Raw genomic sequence first — 19,250 nt, forward strand, 5'->3', positions numbered from 1 at the left:
ACAATCTTGTGCTTCTATCCATACTGACAGAAATAGCACATTTTTACTTTAGGGAGAAGTAGTTATAAGCTAACAAAACAACCTTTTAATTAGTCCTACTAGTCTAGACTATTCTGGGGAGTCACTGAAGAAAGCCTGCTCAAGAAGATGGGTTTAATTTGCTTTTGCCCTCGTCTTTTAATTGTCTTCATTGCAACTTCTTTGTACCTCGGTTTCTCCAACTATGAAATGAGTACAGCCATATCTGTCCCTGGAAGAGGTGAGTCAAAAGACTTTAAAAAGACAGGCATTGTTTGACGGCAATATAGTTTTATTATTTTAAAATATCAATATATGTCATGCAAAGACCTGCTAAAAGCTAGGTTTTTGGCATGTGATTTTGTTTTTTCATTAATGTGTTCTGTAGATAAGGAAAATACCATCCTTAAAACTTAAATATATGCCCTGTTGTACAGAATTCAAGTGAAGACAGCTTAATATATATACACATAAGTAATTACAGATATGTACATTGGTTAGTATACATATATTTCCTAGCTCTGTTTGGTGGGAGGGTCTCGAAGCAGTGACACCCTAGTAGAAACAAGCTATCCACTGTCCAGATCTTGGTTTCTACATGCCATTGGAAACCATTCTTCAATCAAAGTAACCTTTGAAAAGATGCTGATTCTAGGGCTGGGGCGGGGAATATAGAAGATGAGCCTGAAGCAACTTTCCTACTTTCTGGCTAGAAAGTATGGAGATGCTCAAAAGTTAAAAGGAGGGTGCAGGTCAAACACATACAGAGTCAACCTGACCTAATTCCCAACAGCCAAGCTGAAAGGATTTGTATCTATTACCCAGAATACAAAAGAAATAAGCATGAATCCATACTAATACAAATAATTGAATAATAAGTGGGTGAGGGGGAGATTAACAAGAATTTCAAGTAGTATATCTAGATATAATCCCCTATCAAAATGTGGAATGTAATCTTGCCCATCCCCCACCTACCACAGCCAGGACTTGGTGACTGGTTTCCAAAGAACAGAAGCATAGGAAGGGAAAAATAGTAACTTCAGAGTGGAGAAAACTAACAACTACTACCTTAACCAAATGTCTAGAGTTAACCTAACGAGCTGGTAACAATCAACTACCAGTATGATTTGATGAGAAGAACTGGTCAACTCTTGGTTTTCTTCCTAAAAATCTATAACCCTAGTCCAAACACAAGGAAAGACTAACCCAAATTGAGGGACATTCTACAGGACACCCGACTGGTACTTCTCAAAACTGTCAAGGAAAACAAGGAAAGACAGAGGAACCATCACAGACTAGAGGCTAATTAGACATGATGACTAACCGCAGTGTGGTGTCCTAGAGTGGATCCTGGAAAAGAAAAATGCCATTAGTGGAAAAACTAGTGCAAGTCAAATAAAGTCTGCTGCTGCTACGTCACTTCAGTCGTGTCCAACTCTGCGCGACCCCATAGACGGCAGCCCATTGGGTTCCCTGTCCCTGGGATTCTCCAGGCAAGAACACTGGAGTGGGTTGCCATTTCCGTCTCCAATGCAGAAAAGTGAAAAGTGAAAGTGAAGTCACTCAGTCGTGTCCAACCCTCAGCGACCTCATGGACTGCAGCCTTCCAGGCTCCTCCATCCATGGGATTTTCCAGGCAAGAGTACTGGAGTGGGGTGCCATTGCCTTCTTCAAATAAAGTCTAGAGTTGCATTAATAGAACCAACCAATGTTGGCGCCTTAGTTAACATCAGGGATAAAGTGTATATGAGAAGCCTCTATACTATCTTTGCAACTTTTTGGTAAACCTAAAATTATTCCTAGACAAGTTTTTAAAAATCTGAACATAAAAGCTGCTTCTACTGATATCTGTACATTTATGATAATGAATTAAATATTTTACAAAGACATTCTGACTTTGTCCTCTTGAGAAAGCCAAGGTTGCCAAGAAAATCCATGAATCTATTTTAAGTTTAAAGCTACCCGGTCAAATATTGCTGACTGGAGTCTAGTTTGCTTACTTAGCCCTGAGGCACACACTTGCTTTGTTTAACAGAGGACATCTGTTAGCAGAAGAGCGCCATCATCTCAGTTGGGGGAGTATCAAGTTCTTAGCAATGACATATATTCCAAGTTAGGAAATGTGGTCTTTTTCCAAAACATATTTTAGTTCTTCTCAATGATTTAAAAAGATTTAGTGATTTAAAAAGAACCATTTCCCCTGGTATTGTCTTTCTCTGACTTTCCAAGCGGTTTATCTTAATAACTTTGGCCATAGGTTACCCAGAAGACATACACAGCTTGCGCTAGGGAAAGTCAACAGCCAGTGGTAAGCAAAGAATGGTAGAGAGACACAGCTGAAGTTCCCAAGGGGCTGAAGAGATTTTTTTCAGAGGCAGCTAAAGTTCTGGGATTTGCTCTTAAATATGCATTAATAATTTTCAGCACAAATTGAGCTCTATAAAAGACAGTTTTTTGTATCTTGTTTTCCATCTCTTTTGATTCCAAAGTTAAAGACTTAAAAAAAAAAAAACCCAACAATATCAAGAACAATTTTGTTAAGGCCAGTATTAGTAAAAGGTTTACAGTATTTTAAAAAATATCCCCAAATCTATTATGAAAAGCAAGTACTAAGGAGTAAATACCAAAGCATAATAGATTATATTGCTCTGATGTGTATTAAACAACTCGTCATTTTGTCTTACTGAATCCATCTTTTCTCCAATAGGCAAATTATAGCAAAATACGGCATTTGTCGTGAGTGGTTCATAAAATGGGAATGGCTACGCTTCTGAATTTTGTTCATGTCATCTTGTAGGCACATTATATTAATACCTAGACATACTAGTTTTGCTTCCTAAGAGGTCCCAGCAGATGGTTCCAATTTTACAAGAGAAACAGACATGCCCTTGTCCTTGTGACTGTCCCATCATTCATGGAAATGTGGCTTATTCACTATGTTTCAGTGGGCTATGGAAAAACTGTATAGTATGTGTTAATTGAAAGAGCAAAAATAAAAGTCAGATCCTTCTGGGCATCTATGTATATTTTAAATTTTACAGAAAACAAACATACTTCTAAGTGAAGACTTCACCTATTTCCAAATAAGATGATGTTGAACATACCTTATCGTGAATTTCACGTTTGACCTTATTTTTTGGTAAATACAGTTGTGAAAACTGAGTCATACTCTTTCTTTAAAAAATGCCCCCCTTACCACGCACCGCGTTCTGTGACCGGTCACGGCAATGCGGCACACTAAGGCAGCAACGTCTGGGAAGATAACCTGCATTTGTCTCTGTAGCTTGAAGCTTTAATGTCAAAGTAAGGTCTTAAAATAATCCTTTCACAAAAATAAGGCAACTTCAGGCTGTAAAAACATTAGCTCTTTGTCAAGGGTTATGTTCTTCTGTCCTCATCTGCTGTCACCACTTGTCAGCATCTTCTTCAAAGATCGGTTTTTTCTTCGTAGCCACACCTACATGCAGCTCGTTGGCTGTCCAAGTACGGCTTACAGCCTAAGTGTATGACGCTGTCAAACAAGAGCTCCACGGTGGTTTCACAGGCTGCAAAGTAAGAAAGTGCCATCACTGTTGGGCAACTGCAAAGCATCACTTACTCGTCACATATATTACACGTTTCAGCCCAGTGTCAGGCACGGCCTTGGTGGGCGCTTAAATCTATTTTAGGTGAACATCTTCCCAAGCGCTCGCAAACTAGTCACATAAACGTACATACAAAGACTTTTCATTTCAGCCTCTTCACCGGTATGTTTTCTTTGCATGCAACTATTCAACCCAACTTTTTGTACCAGACAATGAGTCTCTCTCAGTAGCACTGATAAGCTCATCTCTGTTAGTTTCCCTGGTATCTGAAAAATACCATTAACAGAGAAGCCTGATGACACTCTTCAGTTTGCTCTTTAAGGAGTGACTTTTAGGTGCAGAAAAAAGTGAAGGTTAAAAATGGAGAAACCTCAAAACATTTAATTATAAGCCAATAGCTTTTAATGGTCACACATTTAAGAGGCTTAAAGTAAATGGACCTCAGTCTCTCTCTTGGACCAATATCCAAATGTGGCTAGGGAGGGGAGACACAGGAATCGAAGGTGTTTTTCCTCTGGTGGGAATTCTTAATTTTTTGAAAGACTGTAAGAAAAGACAATAGATTTAACTTTTCTTATGCTAAGAAACCTAGAACACCCAGGTAAGATGATCTATTTTTTAACATTTTTTAAAAAATTTTCTTGGCTGCCCTGGGTCTTCATTTTTGTTCACCGGCTTTCTTGAGTCTCAGGGAATGGGGGCTACGCTTTGTGGTGGTGCATGGCCTTTGCTCACTGCAGTGACTTCTCTTGTAGCCCAGAATGGGCTCTAGGGCAAGCGGGTTTCAGCAGTCGTGGCTCGCGGGCTCTAGAACACAGGCTCTAGCTGTGGCACGTGGGCTTCATTGCTCCATGGCATGTGGGATCTTCCCAGACCAGGGACCGAACCTGTGTCTCCTGGATTGGCAGGCGGATTCTTATCCACCGCACCACCAGGGAAGTCCAAGATTATCTTAATATACTTACAGAGACGTGGCACAGAGTGATTTTTAGTTATTCAAATACTTCTAGTTTCCAACATTCAGGTTAAGAAAGAAACTTTTCATTACAAATTCTTGGCATTTTCAAAGTTTCCAAAAGACTGCGCCATTAAGGAATACAACTAACTGCAGAAGTGTAAAGGTTATGATTATTAAATAGGAAATTACAAGGAAATCGGTTTCATCATTTAACATTAGTATATCCTTTGGTCAGAAAGCAGAAATGACATGTATCTGTGCTTCAGCTGGACAACTAGTTTACCTTAGCCAAAAGCATTTAAAGGGATCCAGAGAGAGTGAGTTCAAGCTTCACTTGGAACAGAGATTTCCTCCTTCTTATTACTTTCTAGTTATTACTAATAATAGGATTTCAAAATCCAAGACACCTGTGAGACTTGGGGAATACTGGAGTAGACAGATGTATGTAACTTGGGACAAGTTACTTCTTTCTGAACCTCAGTTTCCTTCCTTTAGAAAGGGGCATAATGCCAACTAGTACTTTGGGTTTCTGTGAACATCAATGAAAACATGTCTCAAGTATCTAGCACAGTATCTTATGGAAAGTGCTTAAAAATGGCAATTTCCTTTCCTGCCTCTTATTGCCCTTCCTCTTGTTATTTCAGTGTATGGTATATTCTTTGGCTTGTCAATAGGGGAAAAAAAAATCTTGTTAACTACTGGTATTTGTACAGCAATGTGTATTTCTACAAATAGCTCATTTTACCCTTATGATAACTCTACAAGATGGGTATTATCATTCTCATTCTATAAATGAGGATACTGAAACACCCAGTCATCTTTGCTGACTCTGCAATAACCATCACCATGAATAGGACTCCATGCTGAGCCCCATGAGTCCACTTAGCAAATCACTGAGCCTGGGGGTGGGTTTTGAGAACCTTCCCAACACAGAGACAGAGTTAAGATGCAAATCTTTGGAACTTCCTACTCCAAATCCACTGTGCTATACTGGGAACTTCACTGGATCCAGAGTTTCGAACTTCAGACTCTGGATAATTAGGACTGTACTACAGGGCACAAGATCTTGGATGAATTCTTCACCGCCTCACACACCCTGCTCCCAAGGTTCCCTACCACTTTTTGCTTCGTGACTGTAAATCATTTTAGATGAAAAAATCATCTCGGGAAATTGATAGAACTGTGTCACAACAGATAAGGTAATACAGAGTGAGAGATTTCTGTCAGTAAATCTGATACTGCTGCTGCCGCTAAGTCGCTTCAGTCGTGTCCGACTCTGTGCGACCCCATAGACGGCAGCCCACCAGGCTCCCCCGTCCCTGGGATTCTCCAGGCAAGAACACTGGAGTGGGTTGCCATTTCCTTCTCCAATGCATGAAAGTGAAAAGTGAAAGGGAAGTCGCTCAGTCATGTCCGACTCTTCGTGACCCCATGGACTGCAGCCCACCAGGCTCCTCCGTCCATGGGGTTTTCCAGGCAAGAGTACTGGAGTGGGGTGCTACTGCCTTCTCTGAATCTGATACTAACACATGCTCACCCCCATGGCATGAAATCAGCCTTACCCTGCACGTGCTGAGCCAGCCCCAGTGTTTTCTGCACATCTCTGCAAATCTTGGACAGGCAAGACTGAAACGCCTCATCACAGTCGTTTTTGCTTTTGCCGCAGGTCTCATAGCACCGGTCATGTTGGTTGCAGCACTTTGTCAGGGAAGGGATGCCGATGTTAAGCTGAAAGCGATATTTGGATGGATTATTGTTGATGAAATTCAACCTTTCTCTGAAGTAGTACATTCAAAGAGACTTAGAAATCAAAGACAATACTGTTGTATAGATAATTTTCAAAATTTGTTTCTGCCTCCAAATGTTCTTCAGGTTAAATCTCTCTCCATTACTCTCACTTGCACCCCCCAGGTTACTGCATCCTCTCCCTCGAAACCGTGCCCCAAAGCTCCCTATTTTGCCATCTTAGAGTATCTGCAGTCATCTGCTGATAGCAAACAATTTCCAAGACATAAAACATAATTTTAAAAACAAAAAGATAAAGATAGGAACTTTAGAAGATTTTTTTCAGGGGCTACATAAGTATGACTTTTGGCCATTCCAAAGTATTTTGTACCTCCTCCCTTAATACAGTGTTAGTGTTACTCAGTCGTATCCTACTCTTTGTGACCCCATGGACTGTAGCCCGTCAGGCTCCACTGTCCATGAGGTTCTCCAGGCAAGAATACTAGAGTGGATAGCCATGCCCTCCTCCAGGGGATCTTCTGACCCAGAGATTGAACCTGGGTCTCCTGCCTTGCAGGCAGATTCTCAATACAATGTCCTTTTTATGAAATGTCACTGATAACGTCTAAGCTCCTACAACTGAATTTTTTTTTTTTTGGTTTTTATGTTTAATCTTTAAGTGTTCGCCAATTCCCTAAAGATATTATTATTCCTTTTATTTAAAGTAATTTTATATGCAAAACCTTTGTGTCCAGGAATCACTTTCATAAAACATTTTCTTCCCATAACATTGGCTCAGATTCAGCCTCCCTTATAACAAACACACAGCTATCCCACTCAGTCTGGTTTCAACCCAGACAATCCTATGCTTTCCTATACTTTTTCATCCTAAGTAGTGTTACTTCTATACTCCAAACTTTTCAATCATATTTGTGACATAAAGGAAATATCATTTAAATGGTATTAACATCTACAGGATTAGAAAAAACAAAACATGACTTTTACATTATTTAGTTTCACTAGAACTTACTGTGTTTTATCTATAGAAGATCACTATTATAACAAAGAAAATTATTTCTGAACCTGAGAACACACTGATGGTTTATCAAGTGTTACAAAGACTACCAATCATAAAAACTTACAAATAAAGAATAATATTTACATGAACACCAAACAGTGGGGAGCCACATCCATTCGGTGGGGAGGGTTTATATCCATAACGTGGGAAAGGCTTAGATCCTATAAAATACAAATGTTATAAAAATTAATTCTCAAATATGTTAGAAAATACACAGTTTACAATATGCTGGACTAGCCTTGGAAATATTTACTGTTTGATGCTGACATAAGTGAATATGTGTTAAATTGGATGAGCCTTAAAAATGCTGATTTGTCTACCAAATTATTTTTACTTCTCAAGCAAAATATGTACAAATGTATAGATGTACACATAGATGGCAGTTCATAAAGTGTTCTGACAGTTTATTTGTAATTCTACACCATACACACATAGAAATCCTTATTCTGGACTTCTATTCCAGAGCTTACAGGCTAGACTGGGTCCATATGTATGAAACATAAATCCAACCTATTTTCCTGCACGTTCTAATGCTTATATTTTTAGGTTAAAATCTACAGGGCAAGAACTGTATCTTACGAACCTCAGTCACTGCTCCATTGCACACAAACCTCCATAACTACTGTGTGTGTGTTAGTTGCTCAGTCGTCTGGGATTCTTTGAGACCCCAGAGACTGTAGTCTGTCAGGCTCCTCTGTCCATGGGATTTCCCAGGCAAGAATACTGGAGTGGGTTGCCATTTCCTCCTCCAGGGGATCTTCCCAACCCAGGGACAGAACTGGCATCTCCTGAATTGCAGGCCTATTCTTTACCATTGAGAAACAACCTGAATGTCTATCAACAGATGAATGGATAAAGATGTGGTACGTAAATACAATGGCATTTTCCACAGCCATAAAAAAGGATGAAATAATGCCATTTGCAGCAACATGGATGGCCCTAGAGACTATCATACTAAGTGAAGTAAGATAGAGAAAGACATATCACTTCTGCTGCTGCTGCTGCTGCTGCTAAGTCGCTTCAGTCGTGTCCGACTCTGTACGACCCCATAGACGGCAGCCCACCAGGCTCCCCAGTCCCTGGGATTCTCCAGGCAAGAACACTGGAGTGGGTTGCCATTTCCTTCTCCAATGCATGAAAGTGAAAAGTGAAAGTGAAGTCACTCAGTTGTATCTGACCCTCAGCGATCCCATGGACTGCAGCCTTCCAGGCTCCTCCATCCATGGGGTTTTCCAGGCAAGAGTACTGGAGTGGGGTGCCATTGTCTTCTCCGATATCACTTATATCTGAAATCTAAAAGAATGGTACAAATCAACCTATTCCAAAACAGAAATACTTACAGACTTAGAAAACACACTTATGGTTACCAAATGGAAAAGGTGTAGGGGGAGGGATACACTAGGTGGTTGGGATTTACATATACATACTACTATATAAAATAATCAACCCACACCTATGGTACAACACAGGGAACTCCACTCAATACTGTGTAATAATCTATATGGGAAAAGAATCTGAAAAAGAATAGATATATGTACCTGTATAACTAAACATGGATGTGAGAGTTGGACCATAAAGGCTGAGCACCGAAGAACTGACACTTTCAAACTGTGGTGCTAGAGAAGACTTGAGAGTCCCTTGGACTGCAAGGAGATCCAGTCAGTTCTAAAGGAAATCAACCCTGAATATTCATTGGAAGGACTGGTGCTGAAGCTGAAGCTCCAATACTTTGGTCACCTGATGCAAAGAGCTGACTCACTGGAAAAGACCCTGACTGACTCAATGCACATGAGTTCGGGGAATCTCAGGGAGACAGTGATGGACAGAGAAGCCTGCAGACTGCAGTTCATGCGGTGGCAAAGAGCCAGACACGACTTAGCGACTGAACAACAATAACTAAATAGCTCTGCTATATACCTGAAACTAACACAACACTGTAAAGCAACTATACGCAAATATAAAATTTTTAAAATTTTAAATAAATAGAGAAGAGTTTAAGAAAAAGAAAAAAAGGTTAATTCGATATGGATACCAAGATTACAACTGTATTAATACTATTTTAAATGTTGTTATAAATGGTATTAGAAGCTGCTGAACATTAAAAGTACTTAGCACTTCTACTGGGTGCCAGTTTTTACTAAGTGCTAGGAATTAAACTGTGTTTCCCCACACCCAAATTTATATGCTGCAGCCCTATCAATGCATTTGGTGATAGGTTCTTTGGGAGGTAATTATGTTTAGATGAGGTCACAAGGGTAGGGGCCTCCTGACGGGATTGGTACCCTTTTAAGAAGAGGCCCAGAGAACTTACTTTCCTGCACTCCCCGCCCCCACCATGCATGAAGGCCGAGGTCTGCAAGCCAGGAAGAGGGCCCTCACCATAGAGAAGGGTTGGCTCAACCTTGATCTCGGACTTTTTAGCCTTCAGAACTGTAAGAAATAATCTCCTGTGGTTTACATCACCCAGTCTGTGGTATTTCATTACATCAACTTGAGTAGACTAATACACAGCGCAAGTAAAAACTCAACAGCAGAAGAAACAACATGAGTCAAACCAAAAATCCATAGTGTGTTGTGGTCACTGTCTCCTAAAATACATAAGCAGAAATTACAAAGTATAATTTCTCAGCATTTGTGTACAGAAAGCTAAAGGGAAAATGGGCTATGAATAAGAGTTTTAAAAACAAACCAAACCCACTTCGCACAACTACACGCAAATACTATTCACTGACCTCATTTTTTAACTCAACAACTGCTCTTATCTTAATGCTTTCCATTTTATCATCTGCATGGGCAGCTGAAATCTAAAGATCCACCTGGACTAAGACAAAGATAGTTCTTTTCTACATATGTTTCTTAATTTGGTTTAAATATTTTCAACAGACCAATGTCTTTCACCTGAAAGACACTGAAGCAGATGAGAGGCATAAGGGGAAGGCTACTGGGTCTCAGAAAGCTCTTACTACTGCATTTTGCAGGAAGCACAGTACAGAACTCCAACCTGTTTTCTCAAACACTTGAGAATTTAAATTTCTGATTATTAATCTCCAAAAAGCCCTAATGCCACTTTTTCCCCCTAGTATACTCACTCTCCTATTTTCCTCAATCTCCAATACTTCCTGGGGAAATGGCAACCCACTGCAGTATTCTTCCTAGGAAACCCCTATGGACAGAGGAGCCTGGTGGCCTACAGTCCACGGGGTTGAAAAAGAAATCGGACATCACTGACCGACTAAACAACAACAACCAACATTTTCATTCCCACCTTCTCACTCAGCACATCACCTCTATTCCTACTTCACTGAGAAAACCAAGGAATGAGAAGAGAACGTGCACATTACCCCAACCGGCATGTGCGCCCGTATCCTACACCTTTGCTGCAATTAACAGAGAAACGCCATCACTGCTCCTGGCCAATCAATTTATGTACTAGAACTCACTCCTCTCATTTACCAAAGGCTGTAACTCCAGTAATTCTCTTTTCTCTTTTCCTCATTAGTGTTTTTACTCTCTACTAGTCATTCTCAAAAGCATACAAATATGCTATTATTTTCCTAATGAATCACAAAACTATCTTTTCCATGATATCCCCCCTTTCAGTTAACATCAACTCCATCCTCACAATTACTCAAGACTAACAACTCTGGAATCCTTTTTTACTCTACTCACACCCTCCTTCTAAGCTATTAGTAAACCTTTTAAGCTCTTCCTTCAAAATATATCCAAAATCCAACCACTTCTCACCACTTTTATTCCTACCAACCAGAACAAAAGGACCACCATTTTGGTCTGAATTCCTGCACTTGCCACTCTACCTCCATTCTTGCTCCCTGCCCTCCATTTCCCTTGATTCTTTTTATTCTCAGTACAACAGCCAAAGGGATCCTGTTAAGACATCAATCACTGAATAAATTAATGGCTTACTCATAATTAAAAACACTTTACAAGCCAATTTTTATTTTCTATATTTCAAAGGAAATTGGAAATTTTTTTTCCCCTCAATCCTCTCTGCTGTCAAGGAGAAAAAAGTTAAAAAAAAATAGTGGCCATTAAGTTTTCTCCCCTAAGTTACTTTATTTCACTCTCAATAAAGCCTTGTTCCCACCCCAGGGAGGATGGCCAGGGGGAGAAAGTCTTCATACAGCTTCTCCTTCCACAGAGCAAAGATAGATGAATGCAACAAATCTGTGCCCTTTAATTCAACACCTCTTCTGTCATTAAGTTGTTTTTTTTTTTTTTTTTAAAGGCTCCCTTGAGTTCTTTATTGCTGCTGCTGCTGCTAAATCGCTTCAGTCCGACTCTGTGCGATCCCATGGACAGCAGCCCACCAGGCTCCTCTGTCCACGGGATTCTTCAGGCAAGAACGCTGCAGTGGGCTGCCATGTCCTTTATTGCTACATCCCTTAATTACCATGCTCCTCCAGTTTTGAGATTTGTCTGTTTCTATTTGGTTCTGATAAGGTCACTCAACACTTCAAAATATAGGAAAGGTTGAAACACTGTTCCAGGGAGACTTCTCAAGTAACAGCAATTAAAGAACAATTTTCATTATGTCAAAATTATTAATTTGGTGATTTGGAACCTATGAGTCCTATAAGAGCAGACAGTACTTACTAAGACACAAAAAGATTTTCACTGAAACATACCATTTCCTAAATTCTCAAGTTCATTTGTGTTTTTTATGCTGGAAACTTTGCTCTAAAGGGTAAATTTAGTGAGGCTGTGGAAGAGGTGTAAGTAAAAGGTAAGATTAAAACAATATTTTTAATAAGAATAGTATCCATGGATCCTAGAGATTGTCACACTGAGTGAAGTCAGACAGATAAGGAGAATCAGACACCCCTTATACGTGAAATCTAAAAAGAAATTATACAAATGAACTTATTTACAAAACAGAAATGGATTCACAGACTTAGAGAACAATATATGGTTGCTGAGGGAAAGGGCAGGGTGAAGGAATAGTTAGGGAGTTTGGGATAGTCATATACACATCGCTATGTTTAAAATGTCTAACCAACAAGGTCCTGCTATACAGCGTAGGGAACTCTGCTCAGTGTTATGTGGCAGCCAGGATGGGAGGGGAGTTTGGGGGAGAATGGATACATGTACATGTATGGCTGAGTCCCTTTACTGTCCACCTCAATCTATGGCAACATTGTTAATCAGCTATACTCCAATACACAACAAGTTAAAAGAAAAAGAATAGCATCCGTTTAACTTCAGAGACATTTTAAATGTAATAAAATAAACTCTAGAACCCTTACTCATAATCAGTTTATGAAGACTGATCCTTCCAACTTTTCCTCTCTCAGTAAATGGCAGCTACATCCTTCCTTTGGCTCAGGCCAAAACCTACAGAGTCATCCTTGCCTGGCCCTTCAATTCTGGTGCTTTATGCTGGTTGTTGCCTCTGCCTGGATTGTCCTTTCCCTAGCTCATCACGGTGTCACCTTCACCATTTCAGACTTCTTCTAAAGTAGTATCTCATTAGTGAGGCCTTCCATGAACCCCTTTAAAAGAGTAAACTAACCGCCTCCCAGCACCACCACCGTTGGCTCCTTGCTGCACTATTCTGGAAGTGCTGGCACACTTCAGACCCCCACACACTGCAGACCTGGCTGATTTTACTTAGTCTTCAGTTTACTGTCTCTCTGAACCAGAATGTAAGCGCCATGGACACGGATTCTGTAGGTTTTATTTCCCATTTCCCCATTTTTCTGTCGGTTTTGTTCACTGCCAAATCTCCAGTTGGTGGAACACCTGCCATAAACCAGGCACTCAAATATTTGTTTAATGAATGGGGATGACTAAGTAAAACGGTGACGTCTGTCTCCAGAAAAGCAACCATTTGATCTTCAAGCTACTCTCTCATTCCTCCTAACAAGCTCTAAAAGGACAAAAACACCTTTCCTGATCGAATACTGGTAGTAGCATTCAGGCATCCATTTAAGAAGGAATATTTAACAGTTCATCGCTTACAACATATAATTCATTCTTTACCTGCATTAACAGAAAAGCAGAAATTATGACTGCATGTTACATCATGCTTTCACATGACAGTCCCTTTAAATTCACCTATGTTCAGTTTTACCACTAAAGTCACCGAGTTGCCTTTTACTTTGAGCTGCCAAACATGATATTAACTAGGCCCCACACTTGTCCACATATATGGGAAACATGGTCTCCCAATTACTCTTAGCATTCTGAATTTCAAAAAAGAAGCCCAAGTACCTCATCTGAACTCTTATAGCATTTAGGCATTCAAAAAAGTCAAGGGCTTCAAAAGAAAGATCTCTGCCTGAAATACCAAGGTATCACCAACAATGACACCAAACAAGTCCTCAGATTCAAACAGAATTCAAGCTTAAAAATATGAAAAAATAAATCAAAAGAATAATATTAATAGCAACCAACAATGAGAAGGCAGGTCACTGACATCTAAGGAAAGAAAATTCCCGTCAAGTATTGATAGAATCGTTCTAGAAGAGTCAATCGGAACTCTTTCTCAATAATAAAGTACACCAAAGTCTGTACAAAGGTCGCAATTTATTTTCTGTAGCTTTAAAACTTAAACCAATTCTTGAAAAAGTTATCATAAAACAGCATGACTTGAAAATTCTCCGTATGTTTTGCATAGTCAGCTAATTTAAAGGCTCTAAAATCAGTCTGTTTCACTCCATCCCCATGAAGCGTATGTCACTAAGTTCTTAGGCAATCGTCATCATGCAATTGCAAAAAATATATATATATATATATATTTCAGATGCAATGAAACAGAATGGAGAGTACTCTCAGGAGACCTCTCACATTCTAAAAGCAATGGTGTGAACTTATCAGCAGGTTGCTCAATCACAAGAACGGCAAGATCCCAGCGGTGCTTAGGTTTTTCCAAACCAGGGCCAGAAAGACATCGACAAGGTTCGCTGGGCATCTCACACCTCCACGACCCCAGTCCCCCCAACAGCCCCGAAAGCATGGGCCCCGCAGGGCCTGGAGTCCCCCTCACCGTCACTGCACTTATACTGGCAGAGCCCGTCCTCGCCTCCCAGGAGGTCCAAGGCGGCGTTCAGATACATGTCAATCTTGTGAACGCCGTTCCGGATGGTCTTCAGGGTGGCCCTCCAGTCCGTGGTCTGGGCTTGCTCCTGGCACCTCCCACCGGCGGTCAGGAAGAGGACCAGGAGGACTGCGAGCAGGGCCATCCGCGCAGCGCCAGGCCGCGCCCGGTCCACCCGACGGAGACCTCGGGGCGCCGCAAGCAGCGGCGCGGGTCCGGGACTAGGCAACGGCGGCCGGCTCCATGCCCACGCCCCCCGCCCGGCTGGAAGGCGGAGCTCGCCGCGCGCAACAAGCCCTCCCGCCGGGAGACGTGCCGCGGCAGAAACGCCGGGCGATGCGCACGCGCGGACCCGGGCCGGCCGCTGCGCTGTGCGCCTGCGCGGAGCGTAGTGCGTCAGAGGCGCGGGGCAGGTGGGAACGCAGAGGGGCCCAGGGTCCCTGCCCGCTCGCCTGTGTGGTGCTCCCGATTGGCCGGGGAGGCAGTACCACCTGGTGCTCGTTAGTACTACCTTAGGGGTTGGTTGTACTAACTAAATACCGTGCCGGGCCCTATATCCCAGACAGGCTGATTAAGTTCATCCCGGCGTCAGTGGGCATTGTTATATTTTGAAAGCTCTTCAAATTGAAGGGTGTTAGCGAGGTGGTGAACCCCCGTGACCTCCTCTGACTTGGGGGCGTGCGGCCCAGCTATCGCGAACCGAGAGACAAGCTATTCAACGTGTAGAAAACGTCGGAGAAACAAGCCCCCCGTGGTCCCTTGCAGAGAGCGTTGGGAGGGAACCAGCTGAATCTGGGGTTTGAAACCGTGATTCTGCGTGATTCATGGGATGAGAGTTCAGATTCGCAACTCCAGGTCTTGGGTCCTCACCGGTCTTCTTGGACTGCGGTGGCCGCGGTTGGCGGATGGGGACTGGAACATGTTAACCCAGGCCCTGTGGTGCCTGGCTGACAAATGTAGATGCTGGTTGAGAAATTTTAGAAGAAAATGGTTTGATAATAAAAACCATGAGTTTTCTTCTGTAATAGGGAAGAAGCCATACTGTAAACTTAAAAGCATTAAAAACACACGCACACACACAGTTTTCCTACTGAAGATGATATGTTGTAGCTTCATGGCTCCAGTGACGTTTCCCTGTATTTTTAATCCCAGCGTAGTGCAGAATCCTGAAATAACAATTGCAGTAGTTTTTACCAGAGCTATAAATACCTAGTTATTTTAGTATCCTGGCAGTTTCCAAGAACTTTACAATAAGATCCAGGGTAATACTGCAAGTGTTGAAAATGGATGTGACCTTTCTATAAGAATTACACCAATAATTCTAGTTTGGCGTTTTGTGTTTGTTAAGCTTCGTGAGTTTATAATAAATGTGCAATGCAGAGCTCATAAGAATTTTGTGTCTTTATTTAGAGCTTACTCTGTGCCAGGCATTTCACAGACTTGCTCTCTTACACTCAATGCTTTTCAGGAATACAGCCTTTGGACAAATTAGAACCAGAAAAGAGCGTCCCTCCCCGGCTGACCTATGAGCCTACCCCCAGGCTAGGTTACTGGGGAGCAGCCAGGCTTAAGTCTGCCTTCAGATGTTCAGCAAGGAACCTCAGGGCTGTGATCAACTCGAACCACAGTGGAGGAAGAGGAGAAACGTGCTCGAGGGGTATTAACCTTTGTACATTAGGGGAGTTGAAGTGCCTACAGAGAAGTCATGTGATAGGATCCAGTCAAATCAAGGCCTCTTTCTCACCAGTTGCTGAATGAGAGCAAACAGTCCTAACCACTGGACCTCCAGCAAATTCCCAAGACCTCTTTCTGCCATCACAAGATGCCAAAGATTTTTTTTTTTCTTAATTTTTGGACAGCACATTTCAACAGCTGGGAAAAGGAAACGCAGAGTTCTTCTTTTTTTGGTCTGCTTTCTGGAGCTTTGGGTTTCTCATCTCTACAGTGGATGTTGTCCTACAGTACCTCTGAGGTCCCACCTAGCTCCCTTGACCAGGCTTGGTTCTTTCAGAGAAACTCGGTGGTATGGGAATAAGTCTTTTAAAGAAAAGACAAAATATAGCAATGTTACCTGGTTCCAGCCCTGTTATAGATGCCCCAAGTTTCTCCTTATACCTTTTCTGTATATGTATTCCTGGTAATCTCACTTAATTTCTTATACTCTAAATGCAGCCTCAGGTTTCCCAGGGGGCTCAGTGGTAAAAAAATTCACCTACCAACGCAGGAGACATGGGTTCAGTCCCTGAGTTAGGACGATCCCTTGGAGAAGGAAATGGCAAGGTATTCTTGCCTGGGAAATCCCGTGGACGGAGAAACCTGGTGGGCTATAGTCCATGAGATTGCAAAAGACACGACTTGGCAACTAAACCATAACAAATACAGCCCCAGCTCTGCAAATTCAGATTTTGTCCTCTTTGTCTCAGCTTTCCTTAGGGGTTTAATCCTCAAACTCCATTTCCTCTGGCTGATAGAGATCTCTTTTTTCCTCAAACAAATCTTCTTTTCTACTATGTTCTTCATGGAAATCACTCTATTTTCCCAGAAAATAAGATTTTAAGTTTTATTTTCACCTTGTATTCATAGTCAATCATTAGATACTTGTTCTGCTGTAGTGATTCCAAGATTTACTTTTTCCTCTCAATTCCTGCTGTCATATACGACGGTATGGCATTGATCACCTGATCAGCTACATAATCAGGGCTGATCATGCAGGGCTTAGCACAATATAAAAATCCAGGTCTCCTTGTTCAAAAATTATTAAGAATTTCAGGGTGTTAATGGGAGATACAGTCTGGAACCCTTCTGAGTCCAGGGTCTTGTGCAAATGCACAGGATGCTTGCTCATGAAGCCAGGCCTGATTGATAATATCATATAACTCTTAGATGACCCACTTCCATCTTTTCTTCTAACTAGTTAGCTTCAGTTCAGTCGCTCAATCGTGTCCGACTCTTTGCGACCCCATAGTTAGCTTAGAATGTTTAAAAAGAGCATCCTTTACAGGACACTTTCATCTAATCAGGAAAGCCTGTATTTATTGTGACAGATACTATTGGTTGGAAGCCCATGGCTTCCAGATCTTTCCTGCTAGCAAATGGCTAGTTTTATCTATATACACTTTGCCTGTGGATTGGGCAGGAGCTGAAGCCAGGAAGCCAGTTAAGACATAGTAAACTAGGTAAGATATTATTATGGCTTGGCCCAAGGGAGAAGAAGTGGAAGTATGAAAAGTGGTCACATTCTAGATATAACTTGATGGTAGAGCCAACAGGATTTATTGATGGATTGACTATAGTAAAAAGGGAAAGAGAAAACTCAAGGATGACAATAAAGTTTTGACTTAAACAATTGGAAGGATAGAGAGTTCTTACTAACTAAAATGGAGAGGATCCCAGAAATAAAAGATTTCAGGGAAAAATTAGAAAATTATTTTCAGACCATGTTTGAGAAGAATATTCTGAATTCACAGTTCAGAATGGAGTAAGAGCTGGAACTAAATTTGGAAAATGTCAGCATAGAAATAGCTTTTAAAGCCATGGAACTAGATGAGATCCTCTAAAAAGTGAATGCATAAAGAGAAGCAGAATAGGGTCTAAGATGTTGGAGATCAAGTAACTAAGAATTGGTAGAAGAGACCAGGAAGAAACAGCCAAATGCAGCAGGAGAGTGCTACATTCCAGTGTATCTAAAAAAGACAGAAGCATCGGTTCAACTGGTGTGGAGGAAGATGAAGACAGAATACTGATCATGGGATTTAATAACATGGAAGTTACTGGTGAATTTTATGAGCACCTCTGTAGGGTACTAGGGTCAAAATACAGTTGTAGTCCAAGGAAGAAAAGATAGGAAGAGGGACTAGGGAAACCAATTATGGTGAAAACTATCAAAGCTAATTCTGAAAATATAGAATATTCTACTTTTGTGCTGATTCTTGTCTGAATGATTAAATGCCTTGGAATGGGAACTTCTGGGCAGCTGCAACTACGTCATTTTTTAGAGAGAACTTCCCAGTACAGTTATAAGTAAGATCAGTCAGATACCCTTCGAAAAACCCCTTATGGTCTCTTCACTGGACATGGACATCATGGTACATGATGGTATTAATGAAGTAAGAATGCAAAATGTATTGGGTTTAATGTAACATATTAACTCAGAATGCTTGAAAACTAGAATATTATGCAATCCTTTGACTTGTGTGAAATTAAAAAAAAAATGAATGAAATGCTAATAATCATGGGAAGTTTCTGTTTTTAGTCTTTCCCAGTGTCTCATTAAATGGCTTCAGCAGTGTTATCATGATAAAGATAAATGCCATGTAGTGAAACAATTCCAGCCATAATGATCAATTTTGACCCAATGCAAAGGCTGGAAGGTTAGTTTCTAAAAGAGGCTCAAATTAAGGGGGAATAAGTGCTAGGTGGGGCTTCCCTGATGGCTCGATCGTAAAGAATCTGCCCGCAATACAAAAGACCTGGGTTTGATCCCTGGGTCAGTAAGATCCCCTTGAGAAGAGAATGGCAACCCACATCAGTACTCTTGCCTGGAGAATCCCATGGACAGAGGAACCTGGAGGGCTACAGTTAATGGGGTTGCAAAGAAATAGACACGACTGAGCGACTAGGCAATGGCACCCCACTCCAGGACTCTAGCCTGGAAAATCCCATGGACGGAGCAGCCTGGTGGGCTGCAGTCCATGGGGTCGCTAAGAGTCGGACATGACTGAGGGACTTCACTTTCACTTTTCACTTTCATGCATTGGAGAAGGAAATGGCAACCCACTCCAGTTGTTCTTGCCTGGAGAATCCCAGGGACAGGGGAGCCTGGTGGGCTGC

At 41.4% G+C, this 19,250-nt stretch overlaps 1 protein-coding gene across 1 annotated transcript; it reads right to left on the bottom strand.

The window, feature by feature from the left end:
• Positions 1–289: 289 nt before the first annotated feature.
• Positions 290–14,686, bottom strand: PLA2G12A (phospholipase A2 group XIIA). The gene is made up of 4 exons (XM_086407031.1): positions 14,370–14,686; positions 7,448–7,524; positions 6,123–6,288; positions 290–3,563 (listed from the first exon to the last, which is right to left on the bottom strand). Exons 1-4 carry the CDS (start codon positions 14,563–14,565, stop codon positions 3,445–3,447), a joined length of 558 nt encoding a protein of 185 aa, XP_086263157.1. The 5' UTR covers positions 14,566–14,686; the 3' UTR covers positions 290–3,444.
• Positions 14,687–19,250: the final 4,564 nt, after the last annotated feature.

Source organism: Bos grunniens, chromosome 6 (assembly GCF_055505025.1).
Source record: "Bos grunniens cultivar Pamir isolate PY7600 chromosome 6, Bosgru_T2T1.0, whole genome shotgun sequence".
NCBI classification, from domain to species: Eukaryota; Metazoa; Chordata; class Mammalia; order Artiodactyla; family Bovidae; genus Bos; species Bos grunniens.

What these genes read in the sequence shown, in the direction of transcription:
- PLA2G12A (XM_086407031.1), bottom strand. Translation starts at nt 14,565, where the DNA reads ATGGCCCTGCTCGCAGTCCTCCTGGTCCTCTTCCTGACCGCCGGTGGG. An exon ending in CCAGTATAAGTGCAGTGACG is followed by an intron (nt 7,525 to 14,369) that starts GTGAGGGGGACT and finishes TGTATTTTATAG; the next exon opens with GATCTAAGCCTTTCCCACGT. An exon ending in CCCCACTGTTTGGTGTTCAT is followed by an intron (nt 6,289 to 7,447) that starts GTAAATATTATT and finishes TATCGCTTTCAG; the next exon opens with CTTAACATCGGCATCCCTTC.